Here is a 25,153-nt window from a genome sequence, read left to right as displayed (position 1 = left end):
GAGGAAGGCATTGATGCTATGGACTGGCCCGCCCGTTCCCCAGACCTGAATCCAATTGAGCACATCTGGGACATCATGTCTCGCTCCATCCACCAACGCCACGTTGCACCACAGACTGTCCAGGAGTTGGCGGATGCTTTGGTCCAGGTCTGGGAGGAGATCCCTCAGGAGACCATCCGCCACCGCATCAGGAGCATGCCCAGGTGTTGTAGGGAGGTCATACAGGCACGTGGAGGCCTGAGCCTCATTTTGACTTGTTTTAAGGACATTACATCAAAGTTGGATCAGCCTGTAGTGTGGTTTTCCACTTTAATTTTGAGTGTGACTCCAAATCCAGACCTCCATGGGTTGATAAATTTGATTTCCATTGATAATTTTTGTGTGATTTTGTTGTCAGCACATTCAACTATGTACAGAAAAAAGTATTTAATAAGAATATTTCATTCATTCAGATCTAGGATGTGTTATTTTAGTGTTCCCTTTATTTTTTTGAGGAGTGTATATAGCTATTAAAAATACATATATATTCAAATATCTTGCGTATCTTAATTTCCATCATTTACAATTAATATGCGTAATAATGTCAGCAGTTTGTGCAAACGATTGTTTCCTATGACCAGGATTGCCATTGCATGACATGCAATCAAGCAATTATTATTTTAGCAAACGATTATTGTGATTCCTCCTATATTATCCCTAACATCCTTAACCCCATGCAACAGATGTGGGATACATACATACACACACACGCACACACACACACACACACACGCACACACACACTCTTACACTGTCAATCCCTTTCCCCACCCTCAACCATAAGCTCAGATGTTCAACGGTTGTTACATTCCAGAGCCCAATTCAAGAAAGGACCTGCTGTATGAATAGATATACAGTTACAGCTGTTTGAGAAAAGCATGCAAGATTGAGCAAAAATGGTCAAGACCTAGGTGATGGAGATCAGATCCACCCGTTCCCCTGAAACACACGCACGCCTGTCCCCTGTTGTGACCATTTTCCCAAGCATCTCTGTGCAATCAGACCTTTAATTATTTTGTGCCACCAGGGCCACAATAGTACGCCCACTCTCTGATTGTCCGAGTGTGACCCCCTCCCATGGGTTACTGCAGCTAGTGTTGCCAGCACTGCCACTACCTGGGTGGGGGTACCCCACCAGAATCCCCACCGGCTCGGTACAAGGCCGTCAAGGTTCTCATTAGCAGCTTTGAGAATTTCCTTGTATATTATGCTCTCCCTTCAGGGGGCTCTGGCTTTGTATGACCAACCCTGCCAGGCAGGCTCAGAATCTTGAGGGGGCGGTGCTGCTCTACAAGGTCTCTGACCACCTTTATCTTTCTGTTTTGGCTGCATATACGCAGCTTACAGCAGGCCCATAAAACAGATAGGGACTTCTCTTTAGTGTATGGGTCATTCAGGTGGGGGTCTAGGGTATAGGGTTGTGGACCATTCCATTATGATAGGACAATAAAATAAATAAATTAGATGTATAATTTATTTTAAATGTAGGTCCATCACGATAGAACAATACAGAAATAAATTAGATGTTTTAATTCATATAAAATGTATATCCCTCATCTGCACAAAATTGAAAGTTCTCTCTCAAGCCCTGCTCACAGACACACATTGGTTCTGGGATATGCAACCATTTCCTTTCTCACTCACTTAACGCCACCCTTCACCAAACACCAAAAACAAACGCCACACCTTCCATCACAATACATCCACACATACCCACATACTGTGCCTTCTATGTCTTCTGTTTACTGTGTGTCTATCTCCACCATGTTAAATGTGTTATTTTGTGTTCCAATTACTTATATTTGAAGATGTGTTATTTTGCTAGCTATCCTTTCTTCTAATGCTGTTTTATCTGTTTATAAAGTACTATAAATGGAAAATTGAATACTAATTATTTTACAACATTCCCTATCTTGTTTGGTTTCGCGTAGTTGTACTTTATTTATTTCATAAATATTGCATTTCTATAATTTTTTGTATTATTACAATCCCTACCGTGGCTAGTATTGGGTGTTCCATTATTCGACTCCTCTATGAAAACGTTGTAATTTTTTAGAATAGCCATAGTAGTCTTTGTGTCTCAGAACATTTGGTTGTCAATATACAGTTTATCGACTACGAATCTATTTTCCTTGAAGATTGGATACAGAACTCTGTTCTGCAAGCTCCCTCAGGAACTGATCATTCATGCCTCTTTTCGTGCCAGTGAGTCTTTTACCCAAGCTTTTAACCTTTACTTTATCCTTAAAGACAGCAAATTTGGCAACAATTCGACGCTCACATCTCTGTCCTCTGTCCGAAATTGTGTACACTTTATCCACGTTTACTCTCCGTCATGTTTGAGTGTTGCTTGTTTTTGTAATATTTGTCAAAACATTTCTCTAGCCTTATGATTTGTTTTGTGTTCATTTCCAGATTGAATGTAATTACCCCCGAGTATATGAAGTGATAATATTTGGTCTAAATTACTGATATTGAATATTACGTATTATCTTCATATGATTTTGCACCGGTGTGTTAAGTACGCCATTTTGCCAGCTGCATTGCAGACTTTTGGCATTCTCTCAACCATTTTCACCTGGAATGCTTTTCCAACAGCCTTGAAGGAGTTCCCACATATGCTAAGCACTTGTTGGCTGATTTTCCTTCACTCTGCAGTCCAACTCTTCCCAAACCATCTCAATTGGGTTGAGGTCAGGTGATTGTGGAGGCCAGGTCATCTGATGCAGCACTCCATCACTGTCCGTCTTGGTCAAATAGCCCTTACACAGCCTGGAGGTGTGTTGGGTTATTGTCCTGTTGAAAAACAAGTCCCACTAAGCACAAACTAGATGGGATGGTGAATCGCTGCAGAATGCTGTGGTAGCCATGCTGGTTAAGTGTTCCTTGAATTCTAAATAAATCACTGACAGTGTCACCAGCAAAGCACCATCACACCTCCTCCTCCATGCTTCGCAGTGGGAACCAGACATGCAGAGATCATCCATTCACCTACTCTGCGTCTACAAAGACATGGCGGTTGGAACCAAAAATCTCAAGTTTGGACTCATCAGAGCAAAGGACAGATTTCCACCAATCTAATGTCCAATGCTCGTGTTTCTTGGTCCAAGCAAGTCTCTTCTTCTTACTGGTGTCCTTTAGAAGTGGTTTCTTTGCAGCAATTCGACCATGAAGGCCTGATTCACACAGTCTCCTCTGAACAGTTGATGTTGAGATGTGTCTGTTACTTGAACTCTGTGAAGCATTTATTTGGGGTGCAATTTCTTACACTGGTAACTCTAATGAACTTATCCTCTGCAGCAGAGATAACTCTGCGTCTTCCTTTCCTGTGGCGGTCCTCATGAGAGCCAGTTTCATCGTAGAGGTTGTTTCATCATATCACTTGATGGTTTTTGCGACTGCACTTGTTCTTGACATTTTCCTGATTGACTGACCTTCATGTCTTAAAGTAATGATGGACTGTCGTTTTCTCTTTGCTTTTTGGAGCTGTTCTTGCCATAATATGGACTTGGTCTTTTACCAAATAGGGCTATCTACTATATACCACCCCCTACCTTGTCACAACACAACTTATTGGCTCAAACGCATTAAAAATGAAATACATTCCACAAATTAACTTTTAACAAGGCACACCTGTTAATTGAAATGCATTCCAGGTGACTATCTCATGAAGCTGGTTGAGAGAATACCAAGAGTGTGCAAAGCTGTCATCAAGGCAAACGGTGGCTACTTTGAAGAATCTCAAATATAAAATATATTATATTTAACACTTGTTTTGGAATCCTACATGATTCCATATGTGTTATTTCATAGTGTTGATGTCTTCACTATTATTCTACCATGTAGAAAATAGTAAATATAAAGAAAAACCCTAGAATGAGTAGGTGTGTCTAAACGTTGACTGGTACTGTATATAATGATGACATTTTGTGACGTTTTTTTTCCGTTTGAGGCAAGCTGAAGTCGGTAGCCAAAGTCTGCTTCCCTTAGTTGGAAATTGGTCAACAGTAGGGATTCTTCAGTAAAGTTTTGTCATTCAAGGAGAGATGACTCGTTTTCATGCACATTTTTTCATTTAGAAATACTGCACCAACCATCTTAGTTAGATGTAAAATTGCATGACTAAGATCTCTGCAAAAACGTCAATCAATGACATATTTATTGAGTTATCTTAGATTAATTCTGACTATTTTGAGGAAGCATATACTGGCTACAGCTTCTCGAAATGGACAACAGTACTATTTCCGCTTTTTTGAAGCGAATGTCTTTTAAGGGAGTATGCCAGCACCCTAGTTCGGTTCGCCTAGCCGACTTCGGCTAGCCGCGAACTGAAGTATGTTGAGGCCTTCAACTGCTTGTCTGTGTCCTGTAATAGCGACTGTTACAATAGACTAGGAAGTTTGTTGTACAACATGTCGATTATGTTGTTTGTACAACATGTCAAAGTTTTTAGGCTACACCAGACAAAGACGTGTTATCATCGCTGTGGGGAGGAAGAAGAGGTCCAGATGGAGTTGGATTGTAGGGACGGCAACCTTTCCTTGGACGCGATAGCTATCCATCTAGATAACCTTCTTCGAGAGTGAGACCCGCGCCACTTGTCTCCCTCCTCATCGCCCCTGGTAGTGTGCCATCGACCTGCTTGCAGGCTCTGCGTGCAGCCGCACCTACCCTCTGTCGGCAGCTGAAACCAAGGCTATAGAGGAGTACATCCAGGAGGCTCTCCAACAGGGTTTCATCCACAAGTCTACCTCCGCTGCATCAGCAGGCTTCTTCTTCGTGGCCAAGAGGGACGGAGCTCTACGCTCGTGCATTGATTACAGAGGCTGCAATCCCATCACCACCAAGTCCCGCTACCCTCTCCAGTTGGTGCCGGGCCGCGATCTAACAGCTCCGCGCGGCACTCTTTTTTTTGACCAAATGGGACCTTTGGAGTGCCTACAATCTACACCGCATCCGGGAGGAGGATGAATGGAAAACGGCATTCAGCACAATGTCTGGCCACTAAGAGTACTTGGTAATTCCTTATGGATTAGCCAATGCTCCGTCGGTGTTCCAGGCATTTGTTAACAAGGTGTTCCGGGACATGCCCAGGCGCCAAGTCGTCGTGTATGTCGACGACATCCTGGTCTACTCAGCCACCTTGGAGGATCACATTACCCACGTCAGAGTAGTCCTAGAACGCCTCCTGGAGAATCACTTGTATGTGAAAGAGGAGAAGTGCCAGTTCCATCAGGCTGCGGTCTCCTTCTTAGGATACCAGATCAGTCCACAGGCAGTGATGATGGAGGAGAGGAAGGTCGATGCAGTCAGGTCATGGCCAGTCCCAACAACCATAAAGGGGCTACAACGGTTTTTGGGGTTTGCCAACTTCTACCGCCACTTCATTAGGAACTTCAGCTCCATCGCCTCTCCTCTCACCTTTCTCCTCAGGGGTGGTCCCCGTAAGTTGGTGTGGAGTACTGCAGCAAAAGAGGCCTTCCGTATACTGATAGGGCGTTTCACCTCCGCCCGTGGCTCAAACACCCATCCTACGCTGCCCTTCATGGTTGAGGTGGACACTTCAGAAGTGGGCGTGGGGGCCGTCCTGTCCCAACATCAAGGTAACCCACAGAAATGATATCCATGTGCATACTACTCAAAAAAACGGTCTCCTGCAGAGAGGTACTATGACGTCAGCGACCGGAGCTCTTAGAGGTGAAGTTGGCATTAGAGGATCTATTTCTCATCCTCACCAACCATTGGAACCTGGAGTACATATGAACCGCGCCAAGCAAAGTGGGCCCTTTTCTTCACTAGATTCGACTTCACCTTATCATATCGCCCAGGTTCAAAGAACATCAAAGCCGATGCCCTGTCCCGTCTTTTATGATTCGGGAGAGGTTCCTGTCTTGAGTGCACCCATCATTCCGCTCTCCCGAGTTGTTGCCCCCGTGCTTTGGGATGTAGATGTCGACGTTCGCCAAGCTCTGAAGAGGGAATCCGCGCCTGCTACCTGTCCTCCAGAGCACACCTACGCTCCCACGGGAATAAGGGATCAGCTGTTGACCTAGGCGCTCACATCTCTCATCGCTGGACATCCAGGTATCACTATTCAATCTATCTCCGGAAAGTACTGGTGGCCCACCTTGGTGCAGGAACTCACTCGCTAATGTCAACTCCTGCTCCGTATGTGCCCAAACTAAATCTCTCCAGCACGCTCCAGCAGGGAAACTTCTCCTTCCCGTGCCTCAGCAGCCTTGGTCTCATCTGTCCATTGATTTCGTCACTGATCTCCCCTCTTCTGAGAGTTTCACTACTATTATGATTGTTGTGGACAGATTCTCTAAATCCTACCGTTTTATCCCTCTCTCTGGTCTCCCTACCGCTCTCCAGGTCGCTGAGGCACTGTTCCAGTTGGTCTTCCGGCACTATGGCCTTCCGGAGGACATCTCTAGGAGACAGAATCTCCTTCCTGAGCGGTATGACAGCTGCGTGGTCCCATGGTGTTTATACTTGTGTACTATTGTTTGTATAGATGAACGTGGTACCTTCAGGCGTTTGGAAATTGCTCCCAAGGATGAACCAGACTTGTGGAGGTCTACAATTCCTTTTCTGAGGTCTTGGCTGATTTCTTTTGATTTTCCCATGATGTCAAGCAAAGATGCACTGATTTTGAAGGTAGGCCTTGAAATACATCCACAGGTACACCTCCAATTGACTCAAATGATGTCAATTAGCCTATCAGAAGCTTCTAAAGCCATGACATAATTTTCCGGAATTTCCCAAGCTGTTTAAAGGCACAGTCAACTTAGTGTATGTAAACTTCTGACCCACTGGAATTGTGATACAGTGAATTATAATTTAAATAATCTGTCTGTAAACAATTGTTGTACAAATGACTTGTGTCATGCACAAAGTAGATGTCCTAACCGACTTGCCAAAACTATAGTTCGTTAACAAGAAATTTGTGGAGTGGTTGAAAAACGAGTTTTAATGACTCCAACCTAAGTATATGTTAAGCTTCCGACTTCAACTGTACGTAAATCTGATATTTAAGTAGTTTTTTTTCATAAATTTGCAAAAATGTATAAAAACCTGTTTTTGCTTTGTCATTGTGGGGTATTGTGTGTAGATTGATGAGGGGAAAAAATGATATATTCCATTTTAGAATATGGCTGTACTTTTCGAATGCACTGTATAGGACCCCCCACCACCCCTTTAGAAAAGTGTTAGAAAAGACACTAGAGCGATGAGCGGAAGCAGCGTGGAAGCTCCACCCCCATCTCTTTGCATGTTTCAGGCAAGTCTATGGGCCAAATGTCCCCCTCCTCTTCAGATATTTGAAAGATGCGAGCACCTGCAAAATCGGGATTTGTCTAAATGATCAGAAATGGAAAATCTGCACACAAGTGTGATGATAATGATAGTTTGTCGACACTTATGGTTCGTCTGGACTTGTGGCTAGATGCCGTAGGCCTACATCTCTATCTAGTTGTCGCGTCAGGGACTACAGTTGTTGAACTGTACCATTTTAGCTAAGCCTAACCCTAACCCTTTTCCTAACACTAACCTCATTCTCCTAACCTGCTACGTTAGTTCTCCTAACCTGCTACGTTAGTTCTCCTAACCTGCTACGTTAGTTCTCCTAACCTGCTATGTAAACAAACCATCAGGTTCAACAAACCATCAGTATCACCACACCGGATACTGTTCGACAAGTTCCTCATTAGTCGTCGCATCCCACAGTCAGACGCTATGGTACCATTTATGTTACGTACGTCTGTCCACGAAAGATTATGTATAGGCTGGTAGTGGTTATGAAAAACGGTGTAGAAATGCATGAATGCAACAACATTCTACATTTATCAACTGGGTTGGGTTTCGGAATTATGTATCACGTTGTCAATGTAATTTGTTGACAGTATCATTATTGTTGATTACAGTCAACTGCCAGTTCAAACAAAGTGCATGGTTATTAACGGTTTGAATGAATCAAATCTGGTCTAGAGATTGAGTGGGTCATTTGTAGAAAGGGAATTAGAGAAATTGCTATCATCTAACTTACTTTACTAAGCAAATTTGTATAGTTAAAAAATATATTGGGCTGCAGCCTAACGTAGGTTCTGGTTTATCTGACAAATAAGCAACCTATTTGAAAACAATGCAACAGCCTACCTGTGTTGATTTCAATCATGTGTGTATAGATTAGGCAACGGCTGTAAATCTTGAGAAATGAGGTAAAGTCAATAAATTCAGGTGTTTTAAATCAAATAAAATAAAAATTGAAAAACTTTTGACATAATTTGCTTATCCTTTATTGAGAAATAAGTAAAAGTAGATGGCCTTTTTAAAATTATTGAATAAGAGTTTCAGTTTACTTCCTGAATTGACTGTCTTTAATGCAAATTTAGCCCACACCATCCCCGCTACCCCATCCTCCCTACCCCTAGCTTCCCTGTCTGAGCCCCTGCCGCAGCCTCCTGTGGAGCTCCAGTCTCAGGAGGTCTCTCTCCTTGCGGATGCCCTGCAGCACGGTACGGTTCTCCTGGGCACGGCGCACCAGGTAGGGCAGGGTGCTGTCCACCGAGCCATATGGCACCGACTTGTACACTAAGTAACCCTGCTGGGCTAGGGGGAGAAGATAGGGTAAAAAAAAAAGGGGGAGAGGTGGAGAAAAAGAGACACAGAAGCAAAGGACAGAGAAAGACAGAGGGAAAGGACAAGGAGATAAAGAGAGGGCGTTGAGGGGACAGAGGGAGGACAGGAGAGAGAGAGAGAGACAGAGGCAGGAGAGAGGGACAGAGAAAGGACAAGGAAGTAAAGAGGGAGAGGTTAGAGAGGATGGGTGGGGGAGAGGAGACAGAGAGAGGAGAGGAAGAGGGAAGGATAGAGAGAGGCAGAGAAACAAGGAAAGATGGATATGGGAAGAAAAAAGTAAATATTATGCACAACACTATCTTAATCTATGTAGCTAAGCAAGGAAAGGCAGAATAGGGACTTGAGTTTCCTTGACGATACACTTGAATAGAAGTTGGATTTGAAGGGAGAAAGGAACCTTACCGAGAGTGAGAGACACATGGTCACACATCCCCAACAGTTGACCAAAACACACAGATCCACCATCTTTGTCTATTCCCAGCTCTCCCATCCTTAGGACAGATGTCACAATACCAATTCAATGTCATGTAATGGATGTGCTGCATTCGAGGCTTTATATAACTTTTACCTCTGGGGGTGCTCTTGAGCCAAAAGAGGGTCCCCTAAATGGACAGGAATATTTATAGATTTGAGGTAAAACATGTGTGAATCTTACCGTTGAACTGCACGCCTGACGGACTCCTCGTTGTGCGTGGCGACTATGATCCGGTAGCGCTGAGGGTCCCGGGAGATGAGTTCCAGCAGGATGTCCAACGATCCGTTATAACTACAGGAGCACGATAACATTATGGAGATACACAATGGCATGTTGTGACATAGCATTACCATATCAATGATATTTCTAAATGAACATATCGTAACAAAACCATTAATGGTTAAAAACATTCCCGATAATCAATCTTTTTCTTGCGAAATGTGCACTTGTTCACTCCTGTTTCATGGATTTCAAATGAAACAACTGTTATAAGAGATATGGTGGAAACTCCCTCTAGTCCGAGCTAACACCAATCCAGTGCTTAATTTGATGATTGAGTCCAGGTGAGTCCAATGACTGCAGATGCGCGTGACGGGGAAAGACAGGTGTGCGTACTGATGGTGGCAGGAGTGCTTACTGATGGTGGCAGGATTGCGTAATGCTGGGGAGCCTGCGCCAAGGAGGGAGAGCGGGAGCAGGCTTGACAGTACCCCACCCTCTGAGGCATAGGAGCCTGACAATCCGGCCGAGGCGAGAAACGCCTGTCGATCCCGCTGCGGCGTGGGATCCCGATGATCCGGCTGAGGCATAGCAGCCTGACGAGCCGTCTGGGCGTAAAAACCTGACGATCTGGCTGAGGTCCAACGTGGGATGGGTGCTTTCCGAGCCAACCGGGGCAAGAACCTATCGAGCCAGCTAGGGTTTAACAGCCCGACGCAGGAGTGGCTTTGGGACATGTCTCTGAATGTCCTTGAGTGGCCCAGCCAGAGCATTTACGCTCCCCATCCAACCTTACAGAGCTTGAGAGGATCTGCAGAGAAGAATGGGAGAAACTCCCCAAATACAGGTGTGCCAAGCTTGTAGCGTCATACCCAAGAAGACACAAGGCTGTAATCGCTGCCAAAAGTGCTTCAACAAAGTATTGAGTAAAGGGTCTGAATAGTTATGGAAATTATGTCATTTGCAAAAACAAATTTCCAGGCTAACACCAATCCAGTGCTTAATTTGAGCCAGATCCTGCCAGGAACAGGATCCGGCACCTCTCTGATTTGACTTTGTTTGTTCCGGCACCTATTTGCCTTGATCCGGTAGCTCTCAAGGCATGATTTATAAATTGTTTCACTGTTCGCACTGTAGACATTCTAATAAAATTCTAATCAAGTTACCTCCTCGTTATTTCTCCCGCCCCCGAGAAAGACCATAATGTAAAAGTGCGGTGATCCTTCTGTGTAATCATCCTATCCTGCCACACTGATTCCAGACCTGCTCTCTTATTTGTATTTAGAGGTTATGGGGAGGGCTAAGTAACTTATCTTGACACAGGTCTTGGTAGTGGTGGTCAGCTCGTGAAGAGGTTCCTACGTAATCACATTACGTAGCCTAGGCTAGTCGTCTCCCTACTGAATTTGAGTTGTAGGAAAGCCAGATCAAAAATGGATAAGACAAGGCAATCGAGTTTGATGACATTTTTCAAGTCCATAAATTCAGAGAAATATATTGAATTGAACCCAGAACGAGCCAGAGATCAGTCAGTGCCAGAGGAGAGGAGTGAGGGGCAAACTGCTCCTGATGGCGATGCCTTAGCTAGCAAAGATGATAATCCCTCCAGTTCAGCATCACCACCAGCACCTCCACTAGCTAGTAGGCCTACTAGCGAGTCAGACTCAGTGGGAGACGGGGAGCTGGGGGGGAGGGGGGCAATGCATCCACCGACAAAGTGCTCGGAGTAGATGCAATTTGCAGTTCAAGAACAAGCAAACGTACAGTACCAGTCAAAAGTTTGGACACACCTACTGATTCAAGGGTTTTTCTGTATTTTTACTATTTCCTACATTGTAGAAAAATAGTGATGACAACAAAACTATGAAATAACACATATGGAATCATGTAGGAACCAAAAAAGTGTTAAACAAATCAAAATATATTTTATATTTGAGATTCTTCATAGTAGCTACCCTTTGCCTTGATGACAGTTTTGCGCACACTCTTGGCATTCTCTCAACCAGCTTCATGAGGTAGTCACCTGGAAAGCATTTCAATTAACAGGTGTGCCTTGTTAAAAGTTAATTTGTGGCATTTCTTTCCTTCTTTCCTTTGAGACATTCAGTTTTGTTGTGACAAGGTAGGGGGGGTATACAGAAGATAGCCCTATTTGGTAAAAGACCAAGTCCATATTATGGCAAGGACATCTCAAATAAGCAAAGAGAAATGACAGTCCATCATTACTTTAAGACATGAAGGTCAGTCAATCAGGAAAATGTCAAGAACTTTGAAAGTTTCTTCAAGTGCAGTCGCAAAAACCATCAACCACTATGATGAAACTGGCTCTCATGAGGACCGCCACAGGAAAGGAAGACCCAGAGTTACCTCTACTGCAGAGGATAAGTTCATTATAGTTAACTACACCTCAGATTGCAGCCCAAATAAATGCTTCACAGAGTTCAAGTAACAGACACATCTCAACATCAACTGTTCAGAGGAGACTACGTGAATCAGGCCTTCATGGTTGAATTGCTGCAAAGAAACCACTACTAAAGGACACCAATAATAAGGAGAGACTTGCCTGGGCAAAGAAACACGAGCAATGGACATTAGACGGGTGGAAATCTGTCCAAATTTGAGATTTTTGGTACCAACCGCCATGTCTTTGTGAGACATAGGTGAATGGATGATCTCGGCATGTGTGGTTCCCACCGTGAAGCATGGAGGAAGAGGTGTTATGGTGTGGGGGTGCTCTGCTGGTGACACTGTCAGTGATTTATTTCGAATTCAAGGCACACTTAACCAGCATGGCTACCACAGCATTCTGCAGCGATACGACATCCCATCTGGTTTGCACTTAGTAGGACAATCATTTGTTTTTCAACAGGACAATAACCCAACACACCTCCAGGCTGTGTAAGGGCTATTTGACCAAGAATGACAGTGATGGAGAGGTGCATCAGATGACCTGGCCTCCACAATCACCCAACCTCAACCCAATTGAGATGGTTTGGGATGAGTTGGACCGTAGATTGAAGGAAAAGCAGCCAACAAGTGCTCAGCATGTGTGGGAACTTCAAGACTGTTGGAAAAGCATTCCAGGTGAAGCTGGTTGGGAGAATGTCAAGAGTGTGCAAAGCTGTCATCAAGGCAAAGGGTAGCTACTTTGATTTGTTTTACACTTTTTTGGTTACTACATGATTCCATATGTTTTATTTCCTAATTTTGATGTCTTCACTATTATTCTACAATTTAGAAAATTTTAAAATAAAGAAAAACCCTTGAATGAGTAGGTGTGTCCAAACTTTTGACTGGTACTGTATATCCCCTGACTTGTCATGTATAGTTAATAGTTGGGCTGTACAACATGCAAAAAGGTAGGGAGCTTGAAACGACTGGAGGGATTAAACTAGCAAAAGAGTGGGTGGGATATACAATAAATTAACATCCTATACCTCAGATGTAAAAAAAACAAAAAAACAAAGAGCCCTCAGAAAAAAGTTTTTGAATATGCCCAAACCAAGGCGCTTTTGGTGGTAGCAAGCCTTGTAGATAAGGATAAAGAGGACACCCACTCTGAAAAGATAGACACTACAGCCAGAGTCTTCAGAACAACCTTAGAAGGAGGCTAAAAGTTATAGCCACAGGACCGCTCATGGCTTAGATGAAGAAATTGACTGACAGGAGTTAAATGGACTTGACATGGGGAGAGTCATTGTTGGGAGGTTTTGAAAACCAAGGTAGGATTTTATTTTTTCTTTACAAACTTGTTTGGTACTGTGAAGGTAATCTGAATATGTGCTTCATATTATCACATAGACAAGAGGCCTAAATATTCGCATATATGTGTTCTGCTGCAGCCTACATTGATAAATTTTATTTGAAGTTATATTCTGATATTGTGATATTTGTTCTACTGCTACATTGATGTCTTGAAAATTAGAAATTGGGGTCTTGTAAGCCCCACAGCTGAGTATGTGTGTGGCGTGTGTTCTGCAGTGTCGTCTAAAAATGTTGCTCGATGTTGATATCTTGAAAATTAGGATATAAGAAATTTGGACATGTCTAAGCCCCGCAGCTATGCGCAAGTACGTAGACATACTGCAGTGACATCTAAAATGCTTTGAATTAATCAGCACCTGTCTGTGTCACCACCATAGACAATAGGCTACTTGGATGTTTTCTCTGTCTGCTACGCTGCCACGTTGTGTTTGACACTTTTCTCCTCAATGTGGTCCCGGAACCTCAGAGCCCTCCAGATACCCCCCCACCCCTCTCGCGCTCACTACGTGTTCCGTGACCTCCCGATTTACAAATTAAGAGCCGCACCAATCCAATGGTTTAATGCATGGGGAGGAGTGTACACAGGTGCAGATTTGAGGAGAAATAATTGATTATTTGGACATTGGTTATTTGAACGTCGGGAGAGTGGTGCTTGGTGCACCACTCCGTCATATAACATCTTTCGTCACCCCAAAAACCGACATGCACAAGAGCGTTACCTGTCATTGGTGTGCTCCCAGGATTCGTGAACAGGTTCTGACCACCCCTCACTATTGGCCAGTTTCCTTTCTTTGTCCATGTACGCCCCTCTCACAAGCTTCACACCCAGACAGAAGGACTCGCTGATGGACAGGCGGACGGCCTCGAGCAGGAGAGACCGCGATTCCTGAAGGGACAGGAAGACAGAGGGGGGAGGAACAGAGAGAAAGTAATGAAGGGCGAAACAGGAAGAGGGGTGAGTGGAAGAGAGAGGACATATTAGCAGGTATTGTATTAACCACAAGCACAATTACATTTTATAGGAAAAACATATGGTGAAACGTGCGTAAAACTGTTGTGAAATTGCTGAGTAGTGGGCTATGACTAGGTTTGTCATTAAGCTCCTACGTTACTCCTGATTTTGCAATTAATTTACAATCTATAGAAATATAAGGAAACTGTAAGAGGGTTTGTCCTCATCAAGGGTCATAAAAACTACATTTCACACTTGGGAGTCGCCAGGAAATAGGGCCCTGTACATACAGTTGAAGTCGGAAGCTTACATACACTTAGGTTGGAGTCATTAAAACTCGTTTTTCAACCACTCCACAAATTTCTTGTTAACAAACTATAGTTTTGGCAAGTCGGGTAGGACATCTACTGTGTCCATGACACAAGTCATTTGTACAACAATTGTTTACAGACAGAAAATGTCACTTATAATTCACTGTATCACAATTCCAGTGGGTCAGAAGTTTACACACACTAAGTTGACTGTGCCTTTAAACAGCTTGGAAGATTCCAGAAAATTATGTCAGGGCTTTAGAAGCTTCTGATAGGCTAATTGACACCATTTGAGTCAATTGGAGGTGTACCTGTGGATGTATTTCAAGGCCTACCGTCAAACTCAGTGTATCTTTGCTTGACATCATGGGAAAATCAAAAGAAATCAGCCAAGACCTCAGAAAATAAATTGTAGACCTCCACAAGCCTGGTTCATCCTTGGGAGCAATTTCCAAACGCCTGAAGGTACCACGTTCATCTGTACAAACAATAGTACGCAAGTATAAACACCATGGGACCACGCAGCCGTCATACAGCTCAGGAAGGAGATGTGTTCTGTCTCCTAGAGATGAATGTACTTTGGTGCAAAAAGTGCAAATCAATCCCAGAACAACAGCAAAGGACCTTGTGAAGATGCTGGAGGAAACAGGTACAAAAGTATCTGTATCCACAGTAAAACAAGTCCTATATCGACATAACCTGAAAGGCCGCTCAGCAAGGAAGAAGCCACTGCTCCAAAACCGCCATAAAAAAGCCAGACTACGGTTTGCAACTGCACATGGGGACAAAGATCGTACTTTTTGGAGAAATGTCCTCTGGTCTGATGAAACAAAAATAGAACTGTTTGGCCATAATGACCATTGTCATGTTTGGAGGAAAAGGGGGATGCTTGCAAGCGGAAGAACACCATCCCAACCGTGAAGCACGGGGGTGGCAGCATCATGTTGTGGGGTGCTTTGCTGCAGGAGGGACTGCTGCACTTCACAAAATAGATGGCATCATGAGGGTGGAAAATTATGTGGATGGAAAATTATGTGGATATTTTGAAGCAACATCTCAAGACATCAGTCAGGAAGTTAAAGCTTGGTCGCAAATGGGTCTTCCAAATGGACAATGACCCCCAAGCATACTTCTAAAGTTGTGGCAAAATGGCTTAAAGACAACAAAGTCAAGGTATTGGAGTGGCCATCACAAAGCCCTGACCTCAATCCCATAGAACATTTGTGGGCAGAACTGAAAAAGCATGTGCGAGCAAGGAGGCCTACAAACCTGAGTCAGTTACACCAGCTCTGTCAGGAGGAATGGGCCAGAATTCACCCAACTTATTGTGGGAAGCTTGTAGAAATGTTTGACCCAAGTTAAACAATTTAAAGGCAATGCTACCAAATACTAATTGAGTGTATGTAAACTTCTGACCCACTGGGAATGTGATGAAAAAAATAAAAGCTGAAATAAATCATTCTCTCTACTATTATTCTGACATTTCACATTCTTAAAATAAAGTGGTGATCCTAACTGACCTAAGATGGAATTTTTACAAGGATTAAATGTCAGGAATTGTGAAAAACAGATGTGTATGTAAACTTCCGACTTCAACTGTAAACAGAGCATTCGGAAAGTATTCAGACACCTTGACTTTTCCACATTTTGTTACGTTACAGTTTTATTCCCCCAAAAATATTTTTTAATCCTCATCAATCTACACACAATACACCAAAACAAAGCAGGTTTTAAGAAACCCCCCCCCCCAAAGAAATCACATGTGGATAAGTATTCAGACACTTTACTCAGTACTTTGTTGAAGAACCTTTGGCAGTGATTACAGCATCGAGTCTTTTTGTGTATGACACTACAAGCTTGGCACACCTGTAGTTGGGGAGTTTCTCCCATTCTTCTCTGCAGATCCTCTCAAGCTCTGTCAGGTTGGAGGGGAGTGTCGCTGCACAGCTATTTTCAGGTCTCTCTAGAGATGTTCAATTGGGTTCAAGTCCAGACTCTGGCTGGGCCCCTCAAGGACATTCAGAGACTTGTCTCAAAGCCACTCCTGCGTTGTCTTGGCTGTGTGCTTAGGGTCATTGTCCTGTTGGAATGTGAACCTTCAGCCCAGTCCGACCTCCTGAGCACTCTGGAGCAGGTTTTCATCAAGGATCTCTCTGTACTTTGCTCCATTCATCTTTCACTCCATCCTGACTAGTCTCCCAGTCCCTGCCACTGAAAAAAAAAACACAGCGTGATGCTGCCACCACCATGATTCACCGTAGGGATGGTATTGGCCAGGTTTCCTCCAGAGTTGATGCTTGACCTTCAGGTCAAAGAGTTAAATCTTGGTTTCATCAGACCAGATAATCTTGTTTCTCATGGTCTGAGAATCCTTTAGGTGCATTTTGGCAAACTCCAAGTGGGCTGTCATGTGCCTTTTACTGAGGAGTGGCTTCCGTCTATCCACTCTACCATAAAAGCCTGATTGGTGGAGTGCTGCAAAGATGGTTGTCCTTCTGGAAGGTTCTTCAAAAGAGGAACTCTGGAGCTTTGTCAGAGTGACCATCGGGTTCTTGGTCACCTCCCCGACCAAGGCCTTTCTCCCCGATTGCTCAGTTTGGCCGTACGGCCAGCTCTAGGAAGAGTCTTGGTGGTTACAAAGCTTCTTCCATTTAAGAATGATGGAGGCCACTGTGTTCTTGGGGACCTTCAATGCTGCAGAAATGTTTTGGTACCCTTCCCTAGACCGGTGCCTCGACATAATCCTGTCTTGGAGCTCTACGGACAATTCCTTTGACCTCATGGCTTGTTTTTTTGTTCTGACATGCACTGCCAACTGTTGGACCTTATATAGACAGGTGTGTGCCTTTCCAAATCATGTCCAATCAATTGAATTTACCACAGGTGGACTACAGTCAAGTTGTAGAAACATCTCAAAGTTGATCAATGGAAACAGGATGCAGCTGTGCTCAATTTTGAGTCTCATAGCAAAGGGTCTGAAAACGCATGTAAATAAGGTATTTATGTGTTTTATTTTTAATACATTTGCAAAAATGTCAAAAAACCTGTTTGCTTTGTCATTACGGGGTATTGTGTGTAGATTCAAATTCTACTTATTCCATTTTAGAATAAGGCTGTAATCGAACAAAATCTGGAAAAAGTGAAGGGGTCTGAATACTTTCCGAATGCACTGTAAGTTCTAGAACTGATGTAAAACACATTTGACAACGGTTGAGACAATGAATAGATATTTCTGATTAATTTGTCTGCGCTATTTTTTTTACACAACCATTCATTGTGGGGGAGGGGGGGGGGAGACAGACAGACAGACAGACAGACAGACAGACAGACAGAGACGAACGAACGAATAGGAATCAAAATGGAGCTGAAAACTAGACTACCTTAAGGTAACACTGGTAGGTGTTCCAGATCCAGGCGCCATCTTGGTTGAACTTCTTCATCATGGCCATGGTGACGAGCGAGAGGGCGGGGTTCATGTACGTATACTCTGCATCGACCAGAACTCGTACTTTGTTGGCACTGGTCTGAGAATGAAACACATACAGTAATGTCACTTTGGTTACACTTTACCTAAAGTCATTCTTATGTCTATAGTGTGTAGGCCAGGGCTTTCCAAACCTGTTCCTGGAGAGCTACCATCCTGTAGGTTTTCAATCCAACCTCAGTTGTAATTAACCTGATTCAGTTGTTCAACCAGCTAATTATTAGAATCAGGTATGCTAGATTAGGGTTGGAGTGAAAACCTACAGGACGGTAGCTCTCCAGGAACAGGGTTGGAGACCATGACCATGTAATTACAAAGCAGATAGTATGTTAGTACATGTGAATACAATGTTGTAACTACAGCTATTAATGAGTAGTTACATACATGTAACCAAATAAAGGAAACACCAACATAAAGTGTCTTAATAGGGTGTTGTGCCACCATGAGCCAGAGCAGCTTCAATGCAACGTGTATTAGATTCTACAAGTGTCTGGAACTCTATTGGAGGGATGAGACACCATTCTTCCATGAGAAATTCTATAGTTTGGTGTTTTGTTGATGGTGGTGGAAAACAATGTCTCAGGCTCTGTTCCAGAATAAGTGTTCAATTTGGGTTGAGATCTGATAACTGAGAGGGCCATGGCATATGGTTTACATTAGGTTCATGCTTATCAAACCATTCAGCGGCCCCATCTACTCAAGTGTTTTCATTATTTTGGCAGCCGGAAGTTTAAATACACCTTAGCCAAATACATTTAATCTCTGTTTTTCACAATTCCTGACATTTAATCCTAGTAAAAATTCCCTGTCTTAGGTCATTTAGGATCACCACTTTATTTTAAGAATGTGAAATGTCAGAATAATAGTGGAGAGAATGATTTATTTCAGCTTTGATTTCTTTCATCACATTCCCAGTGGGTCAGAAGTTTACATACACTCAATTAGTATTTGGTAGCATTGCCTTTAAATTGTTTACCTTGGGTCAAACGTTTCGGGTAGCCTTCCACAAGCTTCCCACAACAAGTTGGGTGTTTGTAGGCCTCCTTGTTTGCACACACTTTTTCAGTTCTGCCCACACATTTTCTATGGAATTGAGGTCAGGGCTTTGTGATGGCCACTCCAATACCTTGACTTTGTTGTCCTTAAGCCATTTTGCCACAACTTTGGAAGTATGCTTGGGGTCATTGTCCATTTGGAAGACCCATTTGCGACCAAGCTTTAACTTCCTGACTGATGTCTTGAAATGTTGCTTCAATATATCCAAATAATTTTTTCTGAGGTCTTGGCTGATTTCTTTTGATTTTCCCATGATGTCAAGCAAAGAGGCACTGAGTTTGAAGGTAGGCGTTGAAATACAGTGGGGAGAACAAGTATTTGATACACTGCCGATTTTGCAGGTTTTCCTACTTACAAAGCATGTAGAGGTCTGTAATTTTTATCATAGGTACACTTCAACTGTGAGAGAAGGAATCTAAAACAAAAATCCAGAAAATCACATTGTATGATTTTTAAGTAATTAATTTGCATTTTATTGCATGACATAAGTATTTGATCACCTACCAACCAGTAAGAATTCCGGCTCTCACAGACCTGTTAGTTTTTCTTTAAGAAGCCCTCCTGTTCTCCACTCATTACCTGTATTAACTGCACCTGTTTGAACTCGTTACCTGTATAAAAGACACCTGTCCACACACTCAATCAAACAGACTCCAACCTCTCCACAATGGCCAAGACCAGAGAGCTGTGTAAGGACATCAGGGATAAATTGTAGACCTGTACAAGGCTGGGATGGGCTACAGGACAATAGCCAAGCAGCTTGGTGAGAAGGCAACAACTGTTGGCACAATTATTAGAAAATGAAAGAAGTTCAAGATGACGGTCAATCACCCTCGGTCTGGGGCTCCATGCAAGATCTCACCTCGTGGGGCATCAATGATCATGAGGAATGTGAGGGATCAGCCCAGAACTACACGGCAGGACCTGGTCAATGACCTGAAGAGAGCTGGGACCACAGTCTCAAAGAAAACCATTAGTAACACACTACGCCGTCATGGATTAAAATCCTGCAGCGCACGCAAGGTCCCCCTGCTCAAGCCAGCGCATGTCCAGGCCCGTCTGAAGTTTGCCAATGACCATCTGGATGATCCAGAGGAGGAATGGGAGAAGGTCATGTGGTCTGATGAGACAAAAATAGAGCTTTTTGCTCTAAACTCCACTCGCCGTGTTTGGAGGAATAGAAGGATGAGTACAACCCCAAGAACACCATCCCAACCGTGAAGCATGGAGGTGGAAACATCATTCTTTGGGGATGCTTTTCTGCAAAGGGGACAGGACGACTGCACCGTATTGAGGGGAGGATGGATGGGGCCATGTATCGCGAGATCTTGGCCAACAACCTCCTTCCCTCAGTAAGAGCATTGAAGATCGGTCGTGGCTGGGTCTTCCAGCATGACAACGACCCGAAACACACAGCCAGGGCAACTAAGGAGTGGCTCCGTAAGAAGCATCTCAAGGTCCTGGAGTGGCCTAGCCAGTCTCCAGACCTGAACCCAATAGAAAATCTTTGGAGGGAGCCGAAAGTCCGTATTGCCCAGCGACAGCCCCGAAACCTGAAGGATCTGGAGAAGGTCTGTATGGAGGAGTGGGCCAAAATCCCTGCTGCAGTGTGTGCAAACCTGGTCAAGAACTACAGGAAACGTATGATCTCTGTAATTGCAAACTAAGGTTTCTGTACCAAATATTCAGTTCTGCTTTTCTGATGTATCAAATACTTATGTCATGCAATAAAATGCAAATGAATTACTTAAAAATCATACAATGTGATTTTCTGGATTTTTGTTTTAGATTCCTTCTCTCACAGTTGAAGTGTACCTATGATAAAAATTACAGACCTCTACATGCTTTGTAAGTAGGAAAACCTGCAAAATCGGCAGTGTATCAAATACTTGTTCTCCCCACTGTACATACACAGGTACACTTCCAATTGACTCAAATTATGTCAATAAGCCTATCAGAAGCTTATAAAGCCATGACATCATTTTATGGAATTTCCCAAGCTGTTTAAAGGCACAGTCAACTTCGTGTATGTAAACTTCTGACCCACTGGAATTGTGATACAGGGATTTCTAAGTGAAATAATCTGTCTGCAAACGATTGTTGGAAAAATGACTTGTGTCATGCACAAAGTAGATGTCCTAAATGACTTTCCAAAACTATAGTTTGTCAACAAGTAATTTGTGGAGTGGTTGAAAAACAAGTTTTAATGACTCCAACCTAAGTGTATGTTAATCTTCCGACTTCAACTGTATCTGTAGGTACAAGGGCTATTTCAGGTAAAGTTTTACCGACTCTTTTACATCTAACTTCATGACAGGAATATCATTGCATGTGGAAAACAAGATATATTACGGGGCACATGGAGCATTGAAGCAAGAAATATAATTTAATGTGGAAAAGAAGATACACGACAGGACACATGGGGCATGTGTATAAATTGTATAAATAAATGTATGTGGACAATACCAGTGTAGCCTGCTATATTTGCATAAGCAAATAACAGGTGCCAATATTTCAGAATTTATGAAAATAAAATGTTTTCTCTCCATACCTCGCCCACTTTGTTGAGCCTCTGAAGGCCGCACAGGAAATGTGTGTTCTCGCTCTCCTGTAAACCGGGGAAGCTGATTGGCTGTGAGAAACAGGACCAGACAGTGGATCAGTCATCACTCTAGACCAGGTATTCCCAAACTAGGGGGGTACGCACAATGCCGTCGGGGGTACGCCAAATAAAAATGTGATACACATAATAAAAATACATTTAAAAATCTACTTTTTTCACATTTTCAAACAGTCCATTTAGTAAGGCCTGCGTTCATAGAGACACATACCAGCTCTACTGGTAGTACTGCTACTACCAGCAGTACTACACCTGTACCTGTCGACAACACAAGTTGTTCTGCTTCCACGAGCACATTCAATGCTAGCATCAGTAATTCTACATTTGTTGTTAGCCCAACTAGCATGGACACTGACAGTTATGAATCTGATGCAGCCAAAGAGCTACTGCCCCCTTACCCGGGAAAGCACCGAACAACAGACAGGGACGTTGGACCATCGAAGAGGCACAAATATGATGAGAACTTTGGGGTTTACTTGGGAGTAGTACCTTTCCTCAGCCACAGTGTGTTAAATTTGCAAAAGTACTATCCCACAACTCAATGAAACCTTCACTCTTGCGCAGACATTTAGAAACAAATTTGAAAAATAATCCACAGGAAGGTTTGGAGTGAGAATTAAGACGACTTTTGAGTAGTAACACATGTATAAAAGCAACAGATACCATTAATAAGAAGGGGCTAGAGGTGTCTTATATGGTGAGCTACCCGAGTGGCTAGGTCAATAAGCCACAGGAGTGTTTGGAGTGAGAATTAAGACGACTTTTGATGCTGGGGAAAAGGCCCAAAAAACTATACAGACAATGTCTTCATCAAACAACACAGTTTCACGACGCATCAGTGACATGGCTGGAGATGTTATGAAACAATTACTGCTTCGCATACAAGCCAGTGAATTCATGCATTACAGCTAGATGAGTCAACAGATGTGGCGGGCCTGGCACAGCTCCTGGTATATATCCGTTACGTTTATGGGGGGTCAATTAAGGAAGACATCCTCTTCTGCAAACCACTGGAAACCAGGACAACAGGAGAGGATATGTTTAAAGTACTGGACAGTTTTGTGACATCAAATGGACTTTGGTGGTCAAGATGTGTTGGTATCTGTACTGATGGAGCAAAAGCCATGACAGGGAGACATAGTGGAGTGGTAACTCGCATGCAAGCAGTTGCTCCTGACGCCACTTGGGTACACTGCAGCATCGACCGAAAGGCTCTTACTGCCAAGGGAATGCCTGACAGCTTGAAAGACGTTTTGGACACTACAGTGAAAATGGTTAACTTTGTTAAAGCAAAGCCCCTTAACTCTCATGCATTTTCTGCACTATGCAATTATATGGGCAGTGACCATGTAACGCTTTTACAACATACAGAAGTGCGCTGGTTATCAAGGGGCAAAGCATTGACACATTTTTTAAATTGAGAGACAAGCTTAAAGTTTTCTTTACTGACCAAAATGTTCACTTGTCTGACCGCTTGCATGATGACGAGCTTCTAACACGACTAGCCTATCTGGGTGATGTTTTTTCTCGCCTGAATGATCTGATTCTAGGATTACAGGGACTCTCCGCAACTATATTCAATGTGCGGGACAAAATTGAGGCTATGATTAAGAAGTTGGAGCTCTTCTCTGTCTGCATTAACAAGGACAACACACTGGTATTTCCATCTTTGTATGATTTTTTGTGTGCAAACGAACTCAAGCTTACGGACAATGTCAAATTTGATATAGCGAAGCACCTGAGTGAGTTGGGTGCGCAATTACGCAGGTACTTTCCCGAAACGGATGACATAAACAACTGGACTCGTTATCCCTTTCATGCCCTGCCTCCAGTCCACTGAACAAGAGAGCCTTATCGAAATTGCAACAAGCGGTTCTGTGAAAATCTAATCAGAAGCCACTGCCAGATTTCTGGATCGGGCTGCGCTCAGAGTATCCTACCTTGAGAATCTGTGGTATTACTTAAAGATTGCTGTACACCAGCGGAACCCATCCAACTTGAAGGAGCTGGAGCAGTTTTGCCTTGAAGAATGGGCAAAAATCCCAGTGGCTAGAAGTGCCAAGCTGATAGAGACATACCCCAAGAGACTTCCAGCTGTAATTGCTGCAAAAGGTGGCTCTACAAAGTATTGACCTTAGGGGGGTGAATAGTTATAAAAGCTAAAGTTTTCTGTTTTTTTGTCTTATTTCTTGTTTGTTTCACAAGAAAAAATATTTTGCTTCTTCAAAGTGGTTGGCATGTTGTGTAAATCAAATGATACAACCCCCCCCAAAATGCATTTTAATTCCAGGTTGTAAGGCAACAAAATAGGAAAAATGCCAAGGGGGGTGAATACTTTCGCAAGCCACTGTACCTATGTGAGAGTGGATTCTCGGCCCTCACTAGCATGAAAACTAAATACAGGCACAAGACTGTGTGAGGAAAATGATTGAAGACTGAGACTCTCTCCAATACAACCCAACATTGCAGAGTTATGTGCATCCTTTCAAACACACCCTTCTCATTAACCTGTGGTGAGTTATTCACCAAATTAGGTTTTATATGTAAGATGGTTAAATAAAGAGCAAAATTGTTGATTATTATTATATTATTATTTGTGCCCTGGTCCTAAAAGAGCTCTTTGTCACTTCCCACGAGCCGGGTTGTGACAAAAACTCACACATTCTTATGTTTAATAAATGTATTGCATAGTGTGTGTGTGGCAGGCTTACAATGATGGCAAAAAAACAACATTTGAGAGTGCGCTGACCCTGGTGCTAGAGGGGGTACGCAGTTGGAGGTCGAATGTTTGAAGGGGTACGGGACTATGAGAAGTTTGGGAACCACTGCTCTAGACTTATAAATAGAGAGGCATCTGAACATCCCACAAAATGGCTCACCCACCTCTCCGTCCATGGCTCTGACTAGGAGGTCTAGGTCATACTGTTGTTCTGAGAGCAGGGTTGTTAGCTTCACCTAAGTACAAAGGGAAATGTGTCAACAGAGATCTGGGCCCGCATTTATCAAGTGCCTCAGAGTCGGATTGGTGATTCAGGATCGGTTTTTGCCTCTTAGATCATATTGAATTATATTATTATGGACAGGGAGGACCTGATCCTAGATCAGTGTCCACGTAACCGGCCCTTTATTGGAAAATATTGTTAATAAATAATAGAGAGCTAGTTATACACAAGAGCTAGACTGGTCCCAGACCTGTTTGTGCGCTTACAATTTCAGTCCTTGTCAAGGTAAACATTGTGTGTCATGACAATGAGTCACAAGAAGTTGGTATGACAGCACAAACAGACTGGCACTCAGGATACACAGGAATGTAGTGTTTATTGCTTATAATATATATTTCATAAGGACAGGAAGACAGCAGGGTTGGGGTATATGGGGTATATTCCATTTAAATTCATTCAATTCAGGATGCAAAGTGAAAATCCAATTCTCCTCAAGGATTTTCGATGATTAAAATGTGGAATTGGAATTTTACGTTACCTCCTGAATGCACTCTATTGAAATGGAATTGGCCGCAACCCTGCAGGACAGTACAATTAAAATAATTTTCAAAGGTCTAATTAATACCATGATTACACACAATGGAGAAAGT

At 43.1% G+C, this 25,153-nt stretch overlaps 1 protein-coding gene across 5 annotated transcripts in view; it reads right to left on the bottom strand.

The window, feature by feature from the left end:
- Positions 1-8,320: 8,320 nt before the first annotated feature.
- The window catches only part of prodh2 (proline dehydrogenase 2), a 30,291-nt gene continuing 13,458 nt past the window's right edge, over positions 8,321-25,153 (bottom strand). For 2 of the 5 annotated variants that reach the window (XM_071346950.1, XM_071346948.1), the window contains exons 5-11: positions 24,445-24,516; positions 21,493-21,573; positions 17,782-17,925; positions 13,858-14,024; positions 9,335-9,445; positions 9,082-9,170; positions 8,321-8,649 (exon numbers count right to left, since the gene is read on the bottom strand). In XM_071346950.1, the coding sequence (XP_071203051.1) occupies positions 8,468-8,649; positions 9,082-9,170; positions 9,335-9,445; positions 13,858-14,024; positions 17,782-17,925; positions 21,493-21,573; positions 24,445-24,516 (846 nt within the window). In that variant the 3' untranslated portion in view covers positions 8,321-8,467. The remainder of the gene's footprint in view (positions 8,650-9,081; positions 9,171-9,334; positions 9,446-13,857; positions 14,025-17,781; positions 17,926-21,492; positions 21,574-24,444; positions 24,517-25,153) is intronic. The other 3 variants (XM_071346951.1, XM_071346953.1, XM_071346952.1) reach the window with 3 other exon arrangements.

Source organism: Salvelinus alpinus, chromosome 17 (genome assembly GCF_045679555.1).
Source record: "Salvelinus alpinus chromosome 17, SLU_Salpinus.1, whole genome shotgun sequence".
Taxonomy (NCBI): domain Eukaryota; kingdom Metazoa; phylum Chordata; class Actinopteri; order Salmoniformes; family Salmonidae; genus Salvelinus; species Salvelinus alpinus.
Note: the sequence above shows the minus strand (reverse complement) of the source record. Positions and strands in the feature narration are given on the sequence as shown.